Source organism: Diplotaxodon limnothrissa, linkage group LG8 (assembly GCF_057381915.1).
Source record: "Diplotaxodon limnothrissa isolate DT_005_m linkage group LG8, D_limnothrissa_male_GT1.1, whole genome shotgun sequence".
NCBI lineage: Eukaryota > Metazoa > Chordata > Actinopteri > Cichliformes > Cichlidae > Diplotaxodon > Diplotaxodon limnothrissa.
This window is the reverse complement of record NC_140603.1, coordinates 22758144-22777781: the sequence shown is the minus strand read 5'-3', so window position 1 is coordinate 22777781 and position 19638 is coordinate 22758144. Positions and strand designations below refer to the sequence as shown.

At 40.5% G+C, this 19638-nt stretch overlaps 1 protein-coding gene across 4 annotated transcripts; it reads right to left on the bottom strand.

Annotated features, from left to right (window-relative positions):
• Positions 1 to 2519: 2519 nt before the first annotated feature.
• On the bottom strand, positions 2520 to 18135 carry fbxo11b (F-box protein 11b). Of its 4 annotated transcripts, none has more exons than XM_085361494.1 (22): positions 17803 to 18135; positions 16384 to 16544; positions 16115 to 16196; positions 15809 to 15953; positions 15590 to 15719; positions 14361 to 14444; positions 14111 to 14243; positions 11106 to 11212; positions 10187 to 10298; positions 9207 to 9313; positions 8970 to 9107; positions 8670 to 8887; positions 8408 to 8588; positions 8197 to 8319; positions 6926 to 7011; positions 6335 to 6411; positions 6105 to 6248; positions 5803 to 5913; positions 5622 to 5729; positions 5433 to 5541; positions 3939 to 4037; positions 2520 to 3779 (listed from the first exon to the last, which is right to left on the bottom strand). In XM_085361494.1, the coding sequence occupies exons 1-22, from the start codon at positions 17888 to 17890 to the stop codon at positions 3650 to 3652; spliced, it is 2673 nt and encodes an 890-aa protein (XP_085217620.1). In that variant the 5' UTR covers positions 17891 to 18135; the 3' UTR covers positions 2520 to 3649. The 4 variants fall into 4 exon arrangements, with proteins under 4 accessions (XP_085217620.1, XP_085217621.1, XP_085217622.1 ...); XM_085361495.1 differs by having other exon boundaries at positions 15809 to 15950; XM_085361496.1 differs by having other exon boundaries at positions 16136 to 16196.
• Positions 18136 to 19638: the final 1503 nt, after the last annotated feature.

Below are 19638 nucleotides of genomic sequence, written 5' to 3'. Positions count from 1 at the left end.
CAAAATTCAAAACTGTAACAAAGTCGCGGGCTAACATTAATATTTATTGAAATATATTTATTCCTCCAGATATAAGAATGAATCTTTTCTTATGGACTCAAACACATTTTGCTGAAAAACTGAATATGAAACACGCAAAGCTTAATACCAAACAATATATATATTAGCTGTATAATACCAGTAGGCCAGCTCTAATAATAATTTGGTATGGCTTCGCGGGCCAAATGTAATTAGGCTGCGGGCCAAATTTGGCCCGCGGGCCAGAGTTTGACACCTATGATTTAGACCAGGGGTGCCCAATCCCAGTCCTCGAGAGCTACCGTCCTGCAGCTTTTAGATGCATCCTTGTTCCCACACACCTGAATCAAATGAATGGCTTGTTATCAGGCCTTTGCCAAACATGATGGCATGCTGAAGAGATCAAACCATTTGATTCAGCTGTGTTGGAGTAGGGATGCATCTAAAAGCTGCAGGATAGTAGCTCTCGAGGACCGGGATTGGGCACCCCTGATTTAGACCAATACGTAATTTTACTCTACAAGCGCCTGATATCCACTTACGAGGACATTATACTGCTGCTGTTCTATCGAAATTTTAAACGAATATTCTCATGTGTGGCTCTCATTTTTCTTAGAAACAAAAATAAAAAAAATCTGGTAATTATTTGTTTTTACATTCATCGGGTCCCAATATGCCCAAATATCAAAGAGAAATAAAAATGCATGCCGTGGAAGAGTTCGGGTTTTAGGAGGTTAATGCAGATCCGTGACACCAGTAACTTGTGTGTCTACTGTTGGTCAGGAGGTTAGATGGCTCAGCTCGGGTAATACTGTATATAATTGAGACTAATTGCTTAAAGAGCTCTGATCACTCGATGCAGTATGGATAATGAATAATAATAATAATAATAATGGATTGGATTTATATAGCGCTTTTCAAGGCACCCAAAGCGCTTTACAATGCCACTATTCATTCACTCTCACATTCACACACTGGTGGAGGCAAGCTACGGTTGTAGCCACAGCTGCCCTGGGGCAGACTGACAGAAGCGAGGCTGCCATATCGCGCCATCGGCCCCTCTGGCCAACACCAGTAGGCGGTAGGGTAAAGTGTCTTGCCCAAGGACACAACGACCAGGACAGAGAGCCCGGGGATCGAACCGGCGACCTTCCGGTTACAGTCTAGTGGTTTGCACGTTTTCCAAACAAGTGACAGCTCCCTGGTTTGATCCCAGGAGGATCCCTTTGGGGTTGTGATAGGAAGTGAATCTGGTGCAAAAAAATCTAACAAATTAAACATGTGGAACTACCTGCTGTGGTGCCACCTCGTGAAAAAGGACTTTATCTCCATCGCTGATGTGTCAGTAGAAAAGGAGTAATACATAAGTAAAGCCAGAACTGAATATTACTCATATGTATTTTTATCATCTTTCTCATGCGGCCACAGTGAGTCTCCTTTGAAATGTTCTGCTAGATGTTTATCATCTTATATATTTCACCAGAATTCAGTCATGCTCATTAAATTTGGAGGCTTGTATGCTAAAGTAAGTAATCCTTCTCTGCTCCAATTACATTTATAGTAAAGGCTGAAAATGCTGTTAAATTGTCAGAAACCCCAAATTCTTTAAATATCTTAATCTCGTAACGTGAATACCAATGCGCCCACAATGCAAAAGCATCATAGAACAAGTACCACCTCAGCCCAGAGGGAACCCACAGCTCTTTTGTTGTGCGTTTTGTACACCAAATGATTAATGTAGCTATAATTTCGATAGCAAAATTGTTAGTTGCAAGCCTACCTGAAACGGTGAAACTGACTATATCACACTTTTGAACCGCAATCCTCAATCTTTGAACGCACGCAGCTTTTAGAGAAAACCTGATTCAGGCGTTCAGCAAAGCTCGTCTCTTTCTTCCTTCTGGCTTTGATCTGTGTACAGCTGCAATATTAAGTCCATCAGTCATTGTAGGCAAGTTCAACACGTCTCCAAACGGCCACTGGAAACAATCCAGCCATAAATCTTCCATTTACATGAATTAGACATAGCAAACAGCAATCTGAAATATCAGCAGCCAGTTCTGATGATTGACGCCGTTGCTCCATGACAATCCAAAACCCCTGACAGGCAACAGAAGACTCTGAGCGGCTGCGAGCAGTCAAATTATATCAGGGCAGTTTTTCACCATCATAACACATCTCCTCGGGTTCTCAAGTTGCATTTTGTTTTTATAAAAACGGACATTTATTGCAAGTGAATTTAAAGACAGACACCTCTGATCTAATAAAGTTTTATTTTCTTAGAAATGGCCAGTTTCCTGTTTTCTTTTTTTGTCTTTCTAAGAAAGTATACCCTTTTTGGATTCCAACTAGCATCTACATAATGGTTATTGAATACTTCACAATATATTAAGTCTAGATGTTATGGTACATGCATACGATTCAGGCTGCATGAGGAGCCACAGTCACCACGATACACAGGGCTGGGGGTGAGACAGGGGAGGATATTTTTTTGGGGGGGGGGGGTGGGGTGGGACGTGACTGCAGATTGTCTCTTTAGTTCCAGTTTTAGAGGAGTCTTGACACCTCCTATTGAAACCCTCTCCACAAAAAACACTGACTGCATCAATTTATAAACATATAATCACGCACACACAACTTTCACTGTACACGACACACATTTACACTCGTACTTTTTGTACAACTGTGGAGCTGCTCCACATGCCATTGAGTCTAATATACTAGAGGGTTTTCTTTTTTTCCTTTTTTTTTTTTTTTTTTAGTGTTTAAACGAGTTTCTCTTTCACAGAAAGAACTTCACAACTGGAACGTCTGAGTTTCTGCAGCCTGACAGGCTGTTTGGGCAGGAGAGGGGACGCTAACCAAAGAAATAATAATTATAATAATATATAATAAAATAAAAGACATTCAAATACAGTCAGCTTTTTGCTCAAAAATACAAAACTACATGAGAAAGCATTGAAATAAAATCCACTGATCTGAACATATATTAAAAAAAACAAACAAAACAAAAAACAGAAAAAAAGAAAAGCTTAAGTGCTCCATCACACGCGCGCACACACACCATCTTGCTTTTACCCACACACACAACAGAGCAACATCCACCCATCCGTTGCCTAGGTACAACTGCCTGGGCAGCCAATAGAGATGGCAGCTACGAGGAAGCAGGAAGTCTTTGACAGCAGTTCTTATGATGACGACGATGGTGATGATGATGATGGTGTTGGTGAAGAGGGGTAGGAGCTGAGGTTAAAGAACTGTGAGATCGTCAATACTCGAACCTCTCTGCATAACTTTTCTCTTCCTCCCGCGTTTGTTTATAGACTGCAATAAGAAGCGCTCCAATAAGGAATCTCTTGTGGCCTTTCCGAGTCTTCCCTCAGCTCCACGGCTCCCTCTAGTGAAGTCTGCCTCCACTGCAGGCATACGAGCTGCAGGCAGCAGGAAGCCGCTTCCTCTGCAGCCTCTTTTACCTCGATCCCGTCCGAGAGCGCCGCAATCAGAGTCTCTCTGGGTCCTTATGGCTGCGAGTGGATGCGTGTGTGTAACTGTGTGCGTTTATGTGTGTATGGCCGTGTGTAATGTCATGTGTCTGTACGCTTATGGGAGAAAATAACTCCACCAGAGGCTTTCAGTTATGTTGCAGCGTGTTGGACTCGATGGGCGGCGCCGAGTCATACAGAGTGTCCGTGTCGTGTGTGGGCTCTCCCGCCAGCGTGCACGGGTTGGACAACGTCCCCGCTCCACAGTCACAGAAAAACCTGAAGACAACAGACAAGCAGGGATTTAAGCATAAACCTCAGAGACATTCAGGTACAAGAACTACTCGCTTTGCTTGAAACTGAGATGCATTTTTGTCAATATTTAATAAAAGTTATTAAATATTAAAACAGTGAAAAAAGAAAAAACTAAATCCTCACCGATCGTGCCGTATAAACTCTACATCATGTCCTTGGTGGCATTTTTTGATACAGTTAACACAGATGGCATTCCTATCTGTCGTATTACAGGTGTGACATCTGGAGAGACAAAGGGGAAAATCTCAAATCAGATTAATTTTCATAACAGTAAGGTCAAATAAAGTAATCTAAAACCCCTGCACTAATTATTATTATTGTTGTTGTTTAGCGACCTGCTTATTATAAATTTCTAGCTCAACCATTTGATCTTTAAATTCAAGACAATCCTCACAGCTGGAGGATCATTTCTGCCTCAGTTTCACTGTACAATTCAATCTTTGCACCAGGCATAAAAATAAGTCAGTAACAAAATCAGCAAACATCAGTCAAATACAGGAGCACACTTTAAAGAGAAATCTGGGGACTAGAACAGCAGCTCGGGAGGAAGCCGTCTATAGTCAAACTAATCAGCTTTTAATCAACTGCCCAATCATTTCAGCTCTAAATAAAGAAGGCCTATTATACTCATTTATTCTTTGCATGATTTACATGTTCAAAGTAATCCCTCTCTCTGCTTAAAACAAGGCACTTTACAACTTTCTTCTAATTGGCTGTCCCTACCACAGGGCTAGTGTGCTCACAGCTAAATCTCTATGCCTCATATTAATGACACTTTATTTGCATCATAAAGATCCAAGAGTAGAAAAAAATGGAGTAGTTCTTTCTAAAGCCTAAGATTTTGGCTTAGTAGATTACTCGCAAATGTGCCGAGTTAAATTTTGTGCATTTCAGTAACTACAGAAAATGACAAGGAGGGTAGTGAGAGGGTCAATGAAAGGTCTGAGGAGGAATTAAAGGTATCCACACAGGCAAAGACCATCAGCGACCAGAGAGCATGAAATTACAAAGTGCCTTCAAATGGGCATGACAGGATGCCAAACAGTACTGTCCAAAAGCCTTGAGCCACTCCTTATTTCTGTTATGAAAATGGGTGCAGTGATTTATTAAAGCATTGACAGAGCTAAGAAAGGTGGACAAATGTATTTTTGTGAATAAAATATAATTTAAGAGGTTCTTTGCCAACTTATCTGTTACATTTAGAGAACACTGGCTCATCCCTTTAGCTAAGTGCCCTTTTATGATTGAATGAGTCATAAGTCAGCGTTAAGTGTCTTAGCAAAAAAGACAGTAGATGGACAAGTACACATAAGGTAAACATTAACAGAAAGCTTGGCTACTTGGAAGAAAAATAAATGAGAAGCAGCTCAAAACCTCCGCAGAGTATTACACATTAGAGGGTTGCCCAAGTAACCAGGGTCTGGAATGTCAACTAGCATTCAGCCATCAGCTACAAAGCCATTTTCTTGGAGTCAGTTGTTTTGTGTGTGGATGGTTCTTAAGCCTTAAGTTAAGGATGCATAAGTTGTTGGGTCCCATTATTTGGGCATCCTCATTGTATGGGTTTGTGTATATACATGACAGAAAACATACTGGCGTTTCTCTGACGAGCTTTACCTGTAGAAGTCGTGCATGGGGTAACTGGTATAGCTGGAAATCTTATAGAGACACTGTCCTCTGCTTACCGCCTTCTCAATAGCATCCTGATTATTCAGAATTTTATTATCTGGAGGAGGAAAGGCAGGTTACTGACCAGGTCATGACCCGACTGAGCTACTCTTTAATGCACATATAGCAGCACGTTACCTTTCATGGTGACGTTGACCCCTGAGGCCAGAAAGAGGCCTCCAAAGCGATTGTTGAAAATCTGGTTGCCCTCCAGTGTCGCGGTGGCATGGTTGGTGATTTCAATACCTGGAAATGAGAAATCGGCCATGAGTAAAGGAAGGGTACAAATAAAGAGGATATCTGCGCCCATAAATCTAACCTGCTGCGAAGCCATCAAAAATGCGGTTCTTGCGTAGTACTGGATGACTGTTTGTGCTGATCAACACACCAGCCTGAGCGTTCCTGAAGATGTCGTTTTCTTCCAGCAGACCTAAAGAAGGTTAGATTTCACAATAAGCTAAATATACACACGAGCAAAAATAAATAAATAAATGAATCACATAGTAACAGAGGCGATGGTTTGTTCATCAAACATAAATAGCAGCTACATAAGAAAACTGAAAAAAAAAAAAAAAAACATGTCAGAAGCTCCCCATGGCCACCCGCATCATGCTGTGTTACCTCTGCCTCCGTTAAAGATGCAGATGCCTCCATCTCTGCCATCGTGGATCTTATTTCTTCTCAGTGTGGGGTTGCTGTCTGTCTTGATCCACACTCCTGCCATGGCATTATCAAAGATCTCGTTGTCCTCAATGAAGCCCAGACCTGTTGAATTTAACAGCACGATTAGAGTAAAAAGTATTTGCACATTATTTGGCAGACCCAGTGTAATGAATGAGTGACATCCAGACCTGAGTTGTAGACTAAAATCCCTCCATTCTGGCCTCCCCAGATTTTGTTGCGCCTGATCTTTGGGTTGCTCCCCGTCCTTTAAAGATGTAATAATGATTGTAATTCATTTACCATATCAATGCAGTGGAGTGTACGGATATAAACATTAATGCCTAGTTATCCCTCCCTAGTATGAGCTATGTAACTTCCGTTTTAAGTAACAAATTTAACAGTGAGACAGATTTGCTCCCTTTCACCAAAAATGTCTTAACCTGCCAAAATTACACTGGAACCTCCATCTACAATTTCACAAATGTAACAAAAATGTGGTGTTACTGTATATTTGAATGCAAAAGTACTTAGTACTAAGAATACTATGCAACACCCACTGCAGTGAAGTTGAATCTTAATGCCTCAAATACATTTTTCGGCTTCATATAGATATGTTTGGTTAAACATTGCTCCTTTATTGGGAAATGTTGTTATAATGTTGGTCAAAGATAAGTATTAATGAGTATTTCTGCTCCTGATTAGAAAACTTTTCACTCTCAAAGTCAAATAAAAATAATTATTTAAAAAAAAAAAAGAAGATAAAAGGGAATATGCTTTACCGTATTTGGACACCAGAGTACATGTGATTGTAGATGTCGTTATCTTCCAACACACCGTGCCCGTTGTCGTAGAAATATACACCAACCTGAAGTAAAAGGATGAAATAAATAAAAAATAAAAAAAGAATAGTTACAGGTAAAAATTAACTAGATTATAAATTGGAAACAGGAGCAGAACACATCAAAAAGTGTAGTTTCGGATTACTGGCAACAACACTGCAGTCATTTGAAAACAAAGGTGAAACACAAACACCCTAGAAACTAAGGAGCAGTGGCCTTATCCCGGTAGCTTTAGGGTTAAACTTTACTTTTCTGTAATACGAAGGCAGTTCCCTTCCTAGCAGAGGTCATGTTTGAGATTAGGACTGAAAGAATAAAAACTAAAACTATGCACATCAATTATATTCCATCAAATCCTCCCATGTCATAATGACCGAGCTTTGATACTGATAAAGCTACAGCTTCGTCAGATTTTTCCCTCACTCATACCTTTATGGTTGGTTCTTTTATAAAATTATCTCCTCTGCTGCCTGTACACCTTTTCATGCCTGTGATTGGTCAGATGGTAACAGTGGCACCCCTTCCATTTAACATGCTTGGGACTAAATTTGGGAAACTGAGTTGACTTATCTAGCAATAACCACCTCTGTGTGCCCACTTACCCTAACATCAGCAATCAAGCTAAGAGAGGGCAATTAAAGAAAAGATATCCTGGGTAAGCTGAACTTGATTCATAGTACAAGGCCTAGAAGTTAATGATAATCACCATCTAGTCTCAGTTTCCATAAATAAGCCCCTTAACAAGAATATTCGTGTTCACACAAAACTCCTAAAAAGAATTTCTTCAAAATATCATCCATCAAATCATTGATAATAAAACAAAGAACAAAAATACGTTGTTTTATCTTCTCCGTTGTGATGCCTTTCTTTGTTTTACATGTTTACAAACAAATTTTTATATTCTCAATTGAGAAGGATAAGGCATCTTTGCTTTGGACGTATACAGATTGGTAGGAAAGCAGAAAATGTCAACGACTTTTCCCTGAACAGTTTAATACAAAAATGAAATGTACAGACTGACAAATACTCAGATGCTGCAAGCTTAAACAAGATCCACTTTAGTTGAGCTTTTACAATGCAGGGTTTTAATATTAAATGCACTGCTAACATTTAAATTAACACGTTTGTTGTTTTACATGCTGATATTGGCTAATATTAAAACAAATAAGCCGAGAGAGAATCAGATTATTAATGTCAGCTCTTGTTTTTACCTGTTTGCCACTGTGAATGCGGTTCTTGCGGAGGACGGGAGTGCTGCCTGTCGTCACCCACACTCCTGCAAGCGTGTTGCTATAGACCTCGTTCTCCTCAATCACCCCTTGGCCTTTCTCATGCTAAAACAAAAACAGGTTGTTACAAACTTGTGGGTGTGGATTTTAAACACTGGGGAAATAATCTCAATCAACCAGATATCACATCTACCACATAAATGCCTCCATGCTGTCCATCATGGATCTTGTTATGCCGTACAATGGGGCAGCTGTTGGTTCGAATCTGGATCCCTGCTAAGGCGTTACCGTGGATGTCGTTACTTTCTATCAAACCCCGCCCATCTCCAAATATGTACACCCCTCCTTGGTTACCATTGAATATAGCATTTCCCCTGAAATGAATAAATCAAATTCTATTAAACAATCTTGAATTCAACAGATTCACTGCCTTTTTCCCCAGTTTATTATCTTACCGTATCGTTGGGTCACTGTTGGACGTGATCCACACACCGGCAAAATTATTCGCATAGATTTTGTTCTCTATAAACTGGCCCCGCCCCTTCTCGTGGACATAGATGCCTCCTGTTTGGCCGTGGTGGATCTCACAACGGACCACTGTGGGGTTGGCGTAAGCTTTCACCTCAAAGCCTGCTATGCGATTTCTATGGATGTTACAGTTCTCAAAGTAGCCCTGAAAGCCAGAAAAGACAACAAGTGAGTTCATCTGTGATGTTTACACAGAAAAATGTAAGAAAACAATTTACAGTAGTTACCATGCCATGGTCAAAAGTGAACACCCCAACATCTCTTCCGTGATGGATGTGGTTACGTCTAATGATGGGATTACCGTGGTTTTTCACCCAAATTCCTGCTAGCGCATTGTTACTGATTTCATTGTCTTCATAAATGCCCTGTAACAAAAAAACAGTACGTGTAAATCAGAAGCATAATCTTGCCAAACATTTGTACGTGTGTGTGTGTATATTCATGGAGATTTATTTTCGTTTTACCTGTGCATGGTCTGTAATGTACAGTCCTACATTCTCACAGTCACTGATGTTGCAGTGTTTGATGGTTGGACACGCTCCCTGTCCACTCACACACACAGCTGAACCCACTAAACACAAAAAGAGGGAAAGAGAATTGTGACATGATCTTTAAAGACTGATCAGTTTTATAATCGACTGACAGTAATCAATTCAATTTTATTCATTAGAAATGCAGGAAAAGACTTGATCTTTGGAACTACACAAGTGTTTACAGCACACCAGTGCCCTGATCAGCAATAACACATGCAACTAAAATACAACTATGCAGAACCATTTCATATTGAGTTCATATGCACAACTAGTGTCCATGAACCAGTAAATAGAACAAATGCAATTTTAACCAGGATTTAAATGCTGTAGTATTACTGTTAAATTCATGACTGCTTCTTGCAGTTTGTGCAATAAAAAAAAAAAGTCTTTGCATTCAATCAACACAGACTGAAGTATCATGTTACTCTCACAAATACAGTAGCTGTAGTGCCTTTGGAAACCCACAAATATTTGCCCCAATAGTCAACTAGAGAAATAGAAGTACAACAGAAACTGGAACCAAGTAAGAAAAACATTTTCACAGATTTCTGAGAAGCCTGATAATTTTACTCTTATATCTCCAAGCCCTCCAATGCTAAATCTAGGCTAACCTGGAGACTGATCAGTTAAGTGAAATAAAAAAAAAAAAAAAATTAAGAAAAAAAAAAATTAGGGATACAGCTGTGATTTCAAATCAAAGAAAACCTTGGCTCAGACCAGAACATACACAAAAACAAAAGGTTCCACAACATCATGTAAAAATAGTTCAGTCCTGCAGCAAACACCACATTTGTGAAGCTGAATATTCACATGCCAACAAGGCACACGCCGAGTCCTGCTTCACAAGGTTGTCCAGGGTCAGGAGTACGCCCCTATAACCTGTAACAAGGAGGTATAATTGCGTGAAATACCTGTACACGTGGAGCGGATAACGCAGTGGTCGATGTTGGGGCTGCAGTTCACCGTGATCTCCAGACAGTGGTGGGCGTTATGGTGCTGCGCTGACTTGTCATCAGGATTAAACTGAGGAGAGAAAAGCAGCAGAATTTAGAACGAGCCACGATTACTGACAACACATTGAGCTTCTGTCCTCCCACAACATCCACACTGGACTCCTCCTACTGGAGGCAATTAGTGCAAGTAATACTTGAAGCTCATAACAGGATATTTCAAGGCACCTTAAAACATCCTGTTATGATACAATACTTGCGTTTTTTTTTTTTTTAAACGCAGAAAGGACAAAATATGTCTGCCATATTTTTCTCAAGATTTACAATTTCTTGTAGCCAATTTAGCCTTTAATACTAAATCACCAAATACACAAAGATGCTGTGCCTCAAATGACACACTTCCACTATCTCAGGTGCATAAGTCAGGGTTATAGAAACTAGAGAAGTAGAGAGGGCCTCAGGAAATCATATTGCTCTCCCACCTTTAATTAGCAGCTAATCAATGAAAAGACATCAGTCACACACACAAGGCCATAACTTTCCACAATGTAAAGCATTTCTCATGATCTCTTTCCACATTCACCAAGCTGTAGATGACTGTGAGGCCCTCATAATTATCATTACAGGGTCCATGTTGTTTGTTATTAAACCAATGTGATTTTTGCTCAAGTACATGTTCTATTTGAGCCACAGAGACTCCCATGAGTTTCAATTAAGGACGCAATTTTGTCCTTAAGTATGAATGAACAGATCAGAGACTAAGCTGTACTCTCAAACACAGAGACTACATAACCTAACAACAGAGCATTGTGATGGCACTAAAGGACAATCTTTGATACCCAATCACTCTTTAAGTGTAAAAGCTGAGACATACAGTTACCTTGATGGTCATGTATCCCACATACGCATCCTCTGAGCCCTCCATGAAGACGAACGTTGAGTCTCTTGTGTTCTCTATTATCACCTTGTCTGCTACTTTATTAGGCGCTGAGGGGAAAGCATAGAACAATGATTAACACCCTCATTCAGCCAGATCCAGTTCATGCACAGCAATGAAGTCTTTTACAGTTGCAGCATAGATTTTGAAGTTCATTTAAGCAATTACATTTTGTTTTTCTCCCCACAGCCTCAAAAGCAACTCTAACTACTACAAATAGTTGCATTATTTTTAATACTTGGAAGTGAAATCGATGGCTGCCTAAAGTCTGTAAACCAAACGTCACCAAATGTTGAAATATTTTGCCACTCCTTTCCTGCAGCCACCTTTAAATGATAGCACTGTCATTAACAGGTGAACAGGAAAGAAATTAATTAACAGGGAGGGAAGAAAGAAAGACCCCCATGGGGAAATTCCTCTCTGCATTTAACCCATTCACTCGGTGATTGGGTGCCATTGGGCATCCGGGAGCAGTGTGTAGGGATGGTGCCTTGTTCAGGGGTACCTCAGGGTAGCAGTTCAGTGGATTCGAACCACCGACCTTCCGATTATGGGGCCACCACTCTACCTACTGAGCTATCCCTGCCCCCTGAAAAGCATGCTCAGTTGAGCTGAGGTCATGTGACTGACTGACATTTAAAAACATTACATTTCTTTGCTTTACGCTGATCACGGATTCCTTTCACAGTATTGTTGGCTCACCTTATCAGTTTTACAGCACTGAGTGAACAGAAAATACTACTCTGCACACATCAGCATGCATTCTTCTATTTCTGTCAGCAGTAACATAATAAACACCAGTGACCTGGTTCTATAGGAAGTCACACAGATCAGTGCTGTAACATTGCCTTCTTAATGTTTAAAAGAAAAAATGAAATTTGCTTTGGATCATTAGCATTTCCTTTCCTTCCCCATACTTTCTCAAATTTTTGGCAAGTAAATTTTGGTTCAAAGAGTGATTTGATTCAACGACTCTTCCATAGAAACGGAACAAATAAAAAGAAAACAAAGAGATGGGTTAGGGAAGATTGAGTGAAAACATAGCACATATAGGTTCTGAAAATATCTCACTTTTGCTTGAGTTAACGGCTGTACTCCTCTGACTAGCACTCCAAGCAGCCGTATTCACACAGGTAACAAGGCAAAACTTTGCTCTGGCATTTTAGTTGGGAAAACTCCCTTTTAACAAGAAAAAAACCTCCAGCAGAACCAGCTTCAGAGAAGGGCAACCATCTGCTACACTCAGTTGGAGGTTTGAGGATAAGAGAAGAGAAATAAGATGGGACAAAACAGACTGTGATGTGTGTCTTCTGGCTTTATGGATAGACAAGGCTGTGTGTTGTTTGCACAGCAATGAAAATGTATGCTTTGCCTTCTAATATTACTGCATAAGGGTTCTGAGAACCAGGAACTCCATATTTAACTGTAATGTGTGAGAAACACTCCCCATCTATACAACCCCACCCTCCCCAAAAAAGAAACAAAAACCAAAACTCAGATGGATGCGATTCAAATCACTCTATTTCTTTAATAACAATATAATGTTTGAGTATTTGTAGCAAAATATACTGGTCAGTGGTATCTGAGGTCTAACAAGACATGCACGGAGACTCATCCGCTGTCAGAGACCACGACATCATACTTAGCTTTCACTAGCACAGTTTCTTTACTATAATGAATTCTGAAACCTGACAGAGACTGTTGTATTGCTGAGTTCAGCAGTGTAATTCTTATTTCTTTGGAGGTAATTAAAAAACAAATCAAAACAAAAAACCCAACAAGTCAGCAGTTACCAGATAACCAAATGAGTTATTAGCCATCTATATCTTTGCAATTGGACTAATGTACTTTCATCTTTATGTGAGAGCTTTCTAATCTTTGTTTAATGTCACATGGTTTCTTTGTGTTATCACTCAGATGCATCTGGCTATGATGAGTGCACAAGATGCATGTGTTTGTTTTTTTAATTCAGTCTATAGAAATGAAACTGCTAGGAATTGCAGGTTTAAAAACAAAAATAGAAAAAAAAAGCACCTATAAGGCAAAGTCTGGCACATTTCACATGGTGCATCTGAGTGCTAATGTTAATTGATGTACATTGTTTCTTTTTAACTAAAAACCACCCCTTCTCGTGTTGTACAAACAGTGATGTCACCAGAGCCTGTCGCCATTTATACTGAGCCCTCAGACAAAACCTCCCCATCAGTGCTGGGATACAAGTAGAAGAAGTCCAAATAAAAACCAAAGTGATTGGGGAAGGGTTTTTCTTCAGAAAGTCTCATCCTTTCAAGCTGTTGCAACATCTCTCCCTGTATAATCTGAAAATCTGAGTTTCTGTGCCGATATTGAAATGGCGGAAAAAACTGACATGATAGTACATTCGTGTCTTCGACTGGCCAGCTAAGCCCAGATACAAAAATAGAAAGATAACCCGACCAGCCGAAACAACACCAAAGAGTGGCTCGCACCAGTGGATGTAATGTCACTTTTGGTGTGAGATGCTGTTTCAGAGGGTGACAGCAGTGGGTATAATGAGCTCTGTAGTCTTCTTTCTCCCCCTCACAGCAGCCTAATGATGGCTTGCTTTACTTTTACTGACACCACTTTGAAATGCACACTGCTACAAAAATGCATCAAGCAACATAATAAAAAAAAAAAGAAACAGGCTAAATCTTCCCACAAAAGTATCACTCAAATCAGTCCATTGTCTAATTTTTTTTTTTCAGGAAGCGAAAAAAAAAAATTAGGTACTGTGTAAAAATGAAAAATGTTGTAAATCCTAAGTGCTTCTTTCACCCTTTGCCTCCTCTTGCAAATGCAAAATTACACAAGCAATGTAGACAATGTACACAACTGAAGTGTATCTTCTGCAGAGAGATGCTGAGTGCATGCAGCAGAGGCATCAAGATAATGTTTTAACTATCTTTCAGTGAAGGCAACTTGCTCACCTGCACCAATCATGGTGATCGGGGATTCGATGTAAATCCACTCATCGGTATAGATTCCAGAGTGAACAAAGATGAGACCATCGAAATGGGCCTCTTGTACCCCACCCAGTGCATCCTCAATGGTGTCATAATACTGCAGGAGAAAGACAAAGAATTCATTCATTCCAGGTCAGTTTGGAACCTAACCTTAAATTAGCTGTGCAACTCAGAAATATTTGTGCTGTACACTCCATCTACAGTTTTAACTTACCAGCATATTCTCTCTGCCTTTGTATCTGCCAGGGTTACTGTAGAAATGTTCAGCAAAGCCTGGTTTTACATGTGCGCCTTTGTACTGTAGCACAGAATAAGAACAAGGTCAGTACATATTGCTCTTGATCCTTGGACCTCAACATCAAACGGCAGAGCAAAAAATCATAAATTTTCTAGGTGTCAAACAATAATGGCGCTACTCAGTGTTTTCCTGACCTCTTTGGTTAGCAATCCTTGTTTAATTGTAAGAGGCATAATCATTTTATTAATAACGAGGAAAAGTGAGAGGGGATGTTTTTTTTCCTCCTCCTTGATCCCTGTTCTGTAAATCATCATGTAGTAAAATTAACCTGAACACCCCATGCAACCAAAAAACCAACCACAAGAGAATGACAACATAGGCAGTGTCAAAACAAAGAGTTACTTGCAATAGATGCAACAACAAGATACTGCAGTGGTTAATGTTATAACAAGCAGCTCACTCCAAGGACTAAGACATCTGCAAAAACCTTAGCAACTATAAAAAGCAAAATAACTAAAGTCAATGTGACTTGAAAACCAAATCATACATTTGACAGGCATTTCTTCCAACAGGTAAGAATTCACTGCACAGAAGTTCTGACAGGCCGTGTATAAGCAGCGAAAAAGCTATCCGTCATTGAGTTTGACCAGTTTCCTGTTGATAAAAGGCACTAGGCAACCACTTCTCTGAAATTCTGACACTCCAGCTTGTTTCCAGAAAGTAATGACACCAGATTAAAACCTTTAACTACTCAATTTTACTTGACTTTAAAAGTAAAGACACTGCACAAAAGGCATTCAGTAGTCACAGGGCAGAGGTACATATGACAAAAATCTGATTAATTACCTTTGACCCATTTCTGTGCTTGCAAGGAACATTCGTCACAGGCTCATTATTGTTATGAGTCAAATGATATTTACGCTTCTATAGCTCCATATAAAAATGATAAAACTTCTAAAATTCAGAGATATTGATTCGATTCTTAAATTCGTTTTGCTGTGTGTGCAACATGAAGCTGCACTATTCCCACAGAGTGACACTTTTTTTTTTTTAAACTACACAAGTAGCAAAATTGTACTGCAAACCCATACACAATGTTCAAAACTCTACAGTGTTTACTTTGATGTGTAGAAAGAAAAACAAAGAAGGACAACATTCACTACTAATACTACTACTGATCACAGTGATGATGATGAATAACTCACCAGCTGCTGGAAGCTCTCCTTCCAGGGGTTTGGGTGTTCATGCTCTTCTGGGCTAACTTGATAGAACCTGCCTGGCTCAGGATGCATCATTGGACGTGTGTACTCAAACACCTCCATGTACAGGCGCTTCCTAGATAATTAAACACCACATTCAAAACATACCTTGGATGTCTCTTTGTTTAATGACTACAATATGCAAAATGGGAACAATGCACTGACCATAAGATTGGATCGTTTGCTAGCTGGCTGAATCGTTTGCAGACACAAGCTGCCTGACAAAGGTCCTGTTCCAGTAAGTAGGAGAAAATCTTCAAAACGACCTCATCTGGAAGCTTCTGCTGCAGATATTGCTCTGCTGGTGCTGCTAAAAATATACAGAAAACACACACACACACACACACACAATCAAAAGGTAAGATTTATGAGAATCACTTCACTACAAGAACATTAAGTCATGCTATTTAATAGATTGGGGGAAAAAAATGAATCACTGTCCTTGCCCAGCTGCAGACATTTAACACACACCTGGCAGGTCGTGGCTCTTACCGGACACACGTGCCCGCTTGGCTCGATGGCCAAAGACCTCTGTTGATGAAGTTGAAGCTCCCTGTAAAAGGTGATGAGTAGGATATAAACTTCAATGCCAAGAAAGTACTGAGCAATCAACGGGAAATTTACTGCTGTGTCACAAAGTTATTGCTCCTTTAGTGGAGGACAACTAATCAGCCATTCTCTCCCACTCACAGTCATACACAACATTGCAGTAAATTACTCAAAAAGTGCTTCTGTCTAACCTCCATTGGGCCCTTGCTAGGGCAGGCTGAGGCGGTGGCGGCAGCGGCGGTTCTCTTGGGAAGCAGGGTCTTGCGTCGAAGCTGGTAGGGACTGTTCTGGGCACCTGGACCGGACTCCTCAATAGCCATTTCAGCTGCAGCTGCTGCAGGCGCCTCCTCATCTAAGTAGAAAAGCAGAAACATATTCTACATATACACACCACTTTCAAGAAAGGCACCTCTGTGAACAAATCTGGTTTATAAAGCAGGGTGAGTCATGTATTTAAAAAAAAAAAAAACTACATTAAAAAAAAAAGATAAAAAATCAACATTTTCTTATGAAGTCTCATCTTTTTCTTTTTTTAAAACCAATTTTTCACACCTATAATGTTTCCAGAAATGGCAACACTTTTATTATCCAGATCATTATCGACACAGTGGTGCACATTTAAATCCCATACTGTATGCCAACTGCGCAGGCTAACAGCCTGGGTAATAGCTGGCAAGGCAGACAAAGGTTGGTGATTGATAATGACAGATGCACCCGCTGCAGCCACATTACCAGTCTTATATGTTTAGTTATTCCCAACAGATATCAGTCGGCGTGCATTTGTCTGTAAGGCGGTCCTGTGTGTGCAGAATCAGACATCTTTTATGGTGCTGTCAAATTAAGGGCCGCCTATGATGTCGATCAGACGTGCGGCTAATGGCTAAAAACTGAACTGCGTAGCTGGTAAATCCGCCGTGTAAACAAATCATACCACGGCTAGCAGTCACCGAGAGTAAGGAAGAGGGATAGTGCTAAAATCTGCTGCCTGCATTAGCTTCAAACTGCAGCGCAACGAGCACAAAATGGACTCGGTGAATTTATCCAATTTCCACCGTATCATCTATCACAGCTGATCTGTGTGGCCTCTTCAAGCTGCAGGGGAGGGGAGGGGGGCAGCTAGTTAGCTTTGCCCTCATTCGCTGCTAATGTTTTTGTTAACGTTACACCCCAAAAATGGCAGTCCAAAGACGCCGCAGATTTACACCCTCAGAAACTGTAGTGACAGCTGGGAATGCACCGCTCGAGCAGACGCGGAGATTGTGGTGTGAGCGACTGGAGTCGATCCCTTTGCCTCCCGCTGAGGTTACCTGAATCTGAGCTATTAATGTTGTAGCTACATACGCATTACGTTAAGCGAAGACACCCCCCCGCCCAACCACCATCTAACCTGGTGAGCTAGCTAGCGACGTTAGCTAGCCCCAATCACTCAAGCCAAACAAAGCGAGGCCTGGCCTGAGCCATAGAACGAGAAGCCTCGGTGTTTCCTGCCGAATCCGACGCCTGTAGGAGCGTTAAACGTACCATTAGCTAAAAGGGAGGGGTTATGTAAAGGCTGTTACGCCTGACATTACTTCGTGTGAAACCTTTAGCTTGACCGTGGAGTAGCGTACCTCTGTCCCCGTTGTTCCGCTCGGGCTGCACCGGGCGCGGCCTCGACACTCGCCTGGGTCTCCTGTTGGTGGCTCTGACGGAGTTCATCTGGGGAGTTGGTTGTTGGAAAAAATACACTGCTATCCTCGACCTCCCGCTACCAAATTTAGCCCGCAACCCAAACAGCCACCCGGACAGCAGTTATTCCCGGTTACACCCAAACAATTGCGATCAAAAACCCGCTACTATTTGGGGTGTAATCGCGTTTTTTTTCCCTTCCTCCGTCGGTGTCACAGCTTCCCCCGTTTCACCGCTCGGTGCCAGCTCCGTCTCAGTCTGTAGCAGGAGGAGCCATTAACCCACACGGGAAACAATCGCGAGAAAAAAAAGAACACAAGGTCCGATGGACCAATAATATTTACCATCTCATAATCTCACCCTGCAGCGACCAATCAGAAGCGCCATATCAAACGACTTGCCAAAACCTTTCTGTTGGGGTTCGGAGTCGGTCAAGCGGCGATTTGATCATTGCAGGACACATCAAGGGGCTGTACAAGCGTCACGTAAGTGTATTTTACGGGTTAATTGTAAACCAAACACACAAAACTGGACTTAACTGCAAAAAGAAAAGCTATTAAAAAGGAATTTGTGTAAAAATAACTGATATGGGCTGATGTTCTGGTGGAAAATATGAGTCAGTTGAGAGATGTGTTTGTATTTAAATGGTAATTATGTTCAATTAGGAATTTTTCTAAATAAAAGTCGAACTTTTGGAATTAAATATTTTTTTGATTTCACCACACACACAAAAAAAACATTTGTAAATTAGCTTTTTGGAAAAATTGGTTATTAATTAAAAGTTTTAAACCAATGCGCAGTTAGTTTTATTTATTTATTTATTTATTTATTTATTGTTGCGTTTCTTTGGTGTAAATTGAAAGGCAGACTGATTGACTACACTTTTTTCTTTTGCATCCATAAATTCAAGTACAATTACAGTCACTTTACATTGCAGCCACATTTCTAAGCCCACTGGAATTGAGTGAATGGACACTGACAAAATTACAGATTTTGATTGGAATACAACTTTAACGCTTTAACTTGTATATTTATTATGCACGACGACCACCAGAGGGCATTGTTTATCTGCCAACGATTAGTCTTGAACTTGAAGGCTTTATACCGAGGGTGTTTTGTTATACCGTCTCCAGTGCTGTCTAGAGAAGATGTCAGAGAGCATAACGGCATGTCTTTCGGTATTGCAACACTCACTTTTTTTTAGTGCACATAAATTTGAGTGCAAATGCATTAAAATTATTTATCTTTTACTTACTAAAAATTATATGATATGATATAAAAATGAAGAAGACATACAGTGTATGTAGGGGACAGGTAACTGTCTGATGAGCATTAATCTTCATGCAGGACTTGATATAATCTTTTATGAAAATTATGTAGAAATAAAAAGTTATTTAAAAAAAAAAGCAAATTAGGAAATAATGATTGATTATTTATTTTTGTCGTAAGACAACATCGAGCAAAATTTGTAGGATCTATTGAGACTGGTGATTTTATTTGGACTTTTGTGCACACAGATGGAGGTAAACTCACCAGAAATCTAGCCCCAGTAGCATCACCTGGTGGTGAAAGTGTATAATTGCACCCTAACTTTGAATGTTGGCATGTAGGAGGCAGTGTATCCATATCAATGAGATGGTCTTGGATTCCTTCTTGCAGCTGCAGCCTTGAGAGTGTGGGTTGCTAGTGTGTGTGTGTGTGTGTGTGTAGTGCGTGCGCGCACAGCTTATCTAGCTGCTATATCCATCCCCCCGTAATAAGCAGAAAGAGCAGCTGCG

What these genes read in the sequence shown, in the direction of transcription:
- fbxo11b (XM_085361494.1), bottom strand. Translation starts at nt 17,890, where the DNA reads ATGAACTCCGTCAGAGCCACCAACAGGAGACCCAGGCGAGTGTCGAGG. An exon ending in CTAGCAAGGGCCCAATGGAG is followed by an intron (nt 16,197 to 16,383) that starts GTTAGACAGAAG and finishes CACCTTTTACAG; the next exon opens with GGAGCTTCAACTTCATCAAC. An exon ending in GCATTCACAGTGGCAAACAG is followed by an intron (nt 7,012 to 8,196) that starts GTAAAAACAAGA and finishes CTTTTACTTCAG; the next exon opens with GTTGGTGTATATTTCTACGA.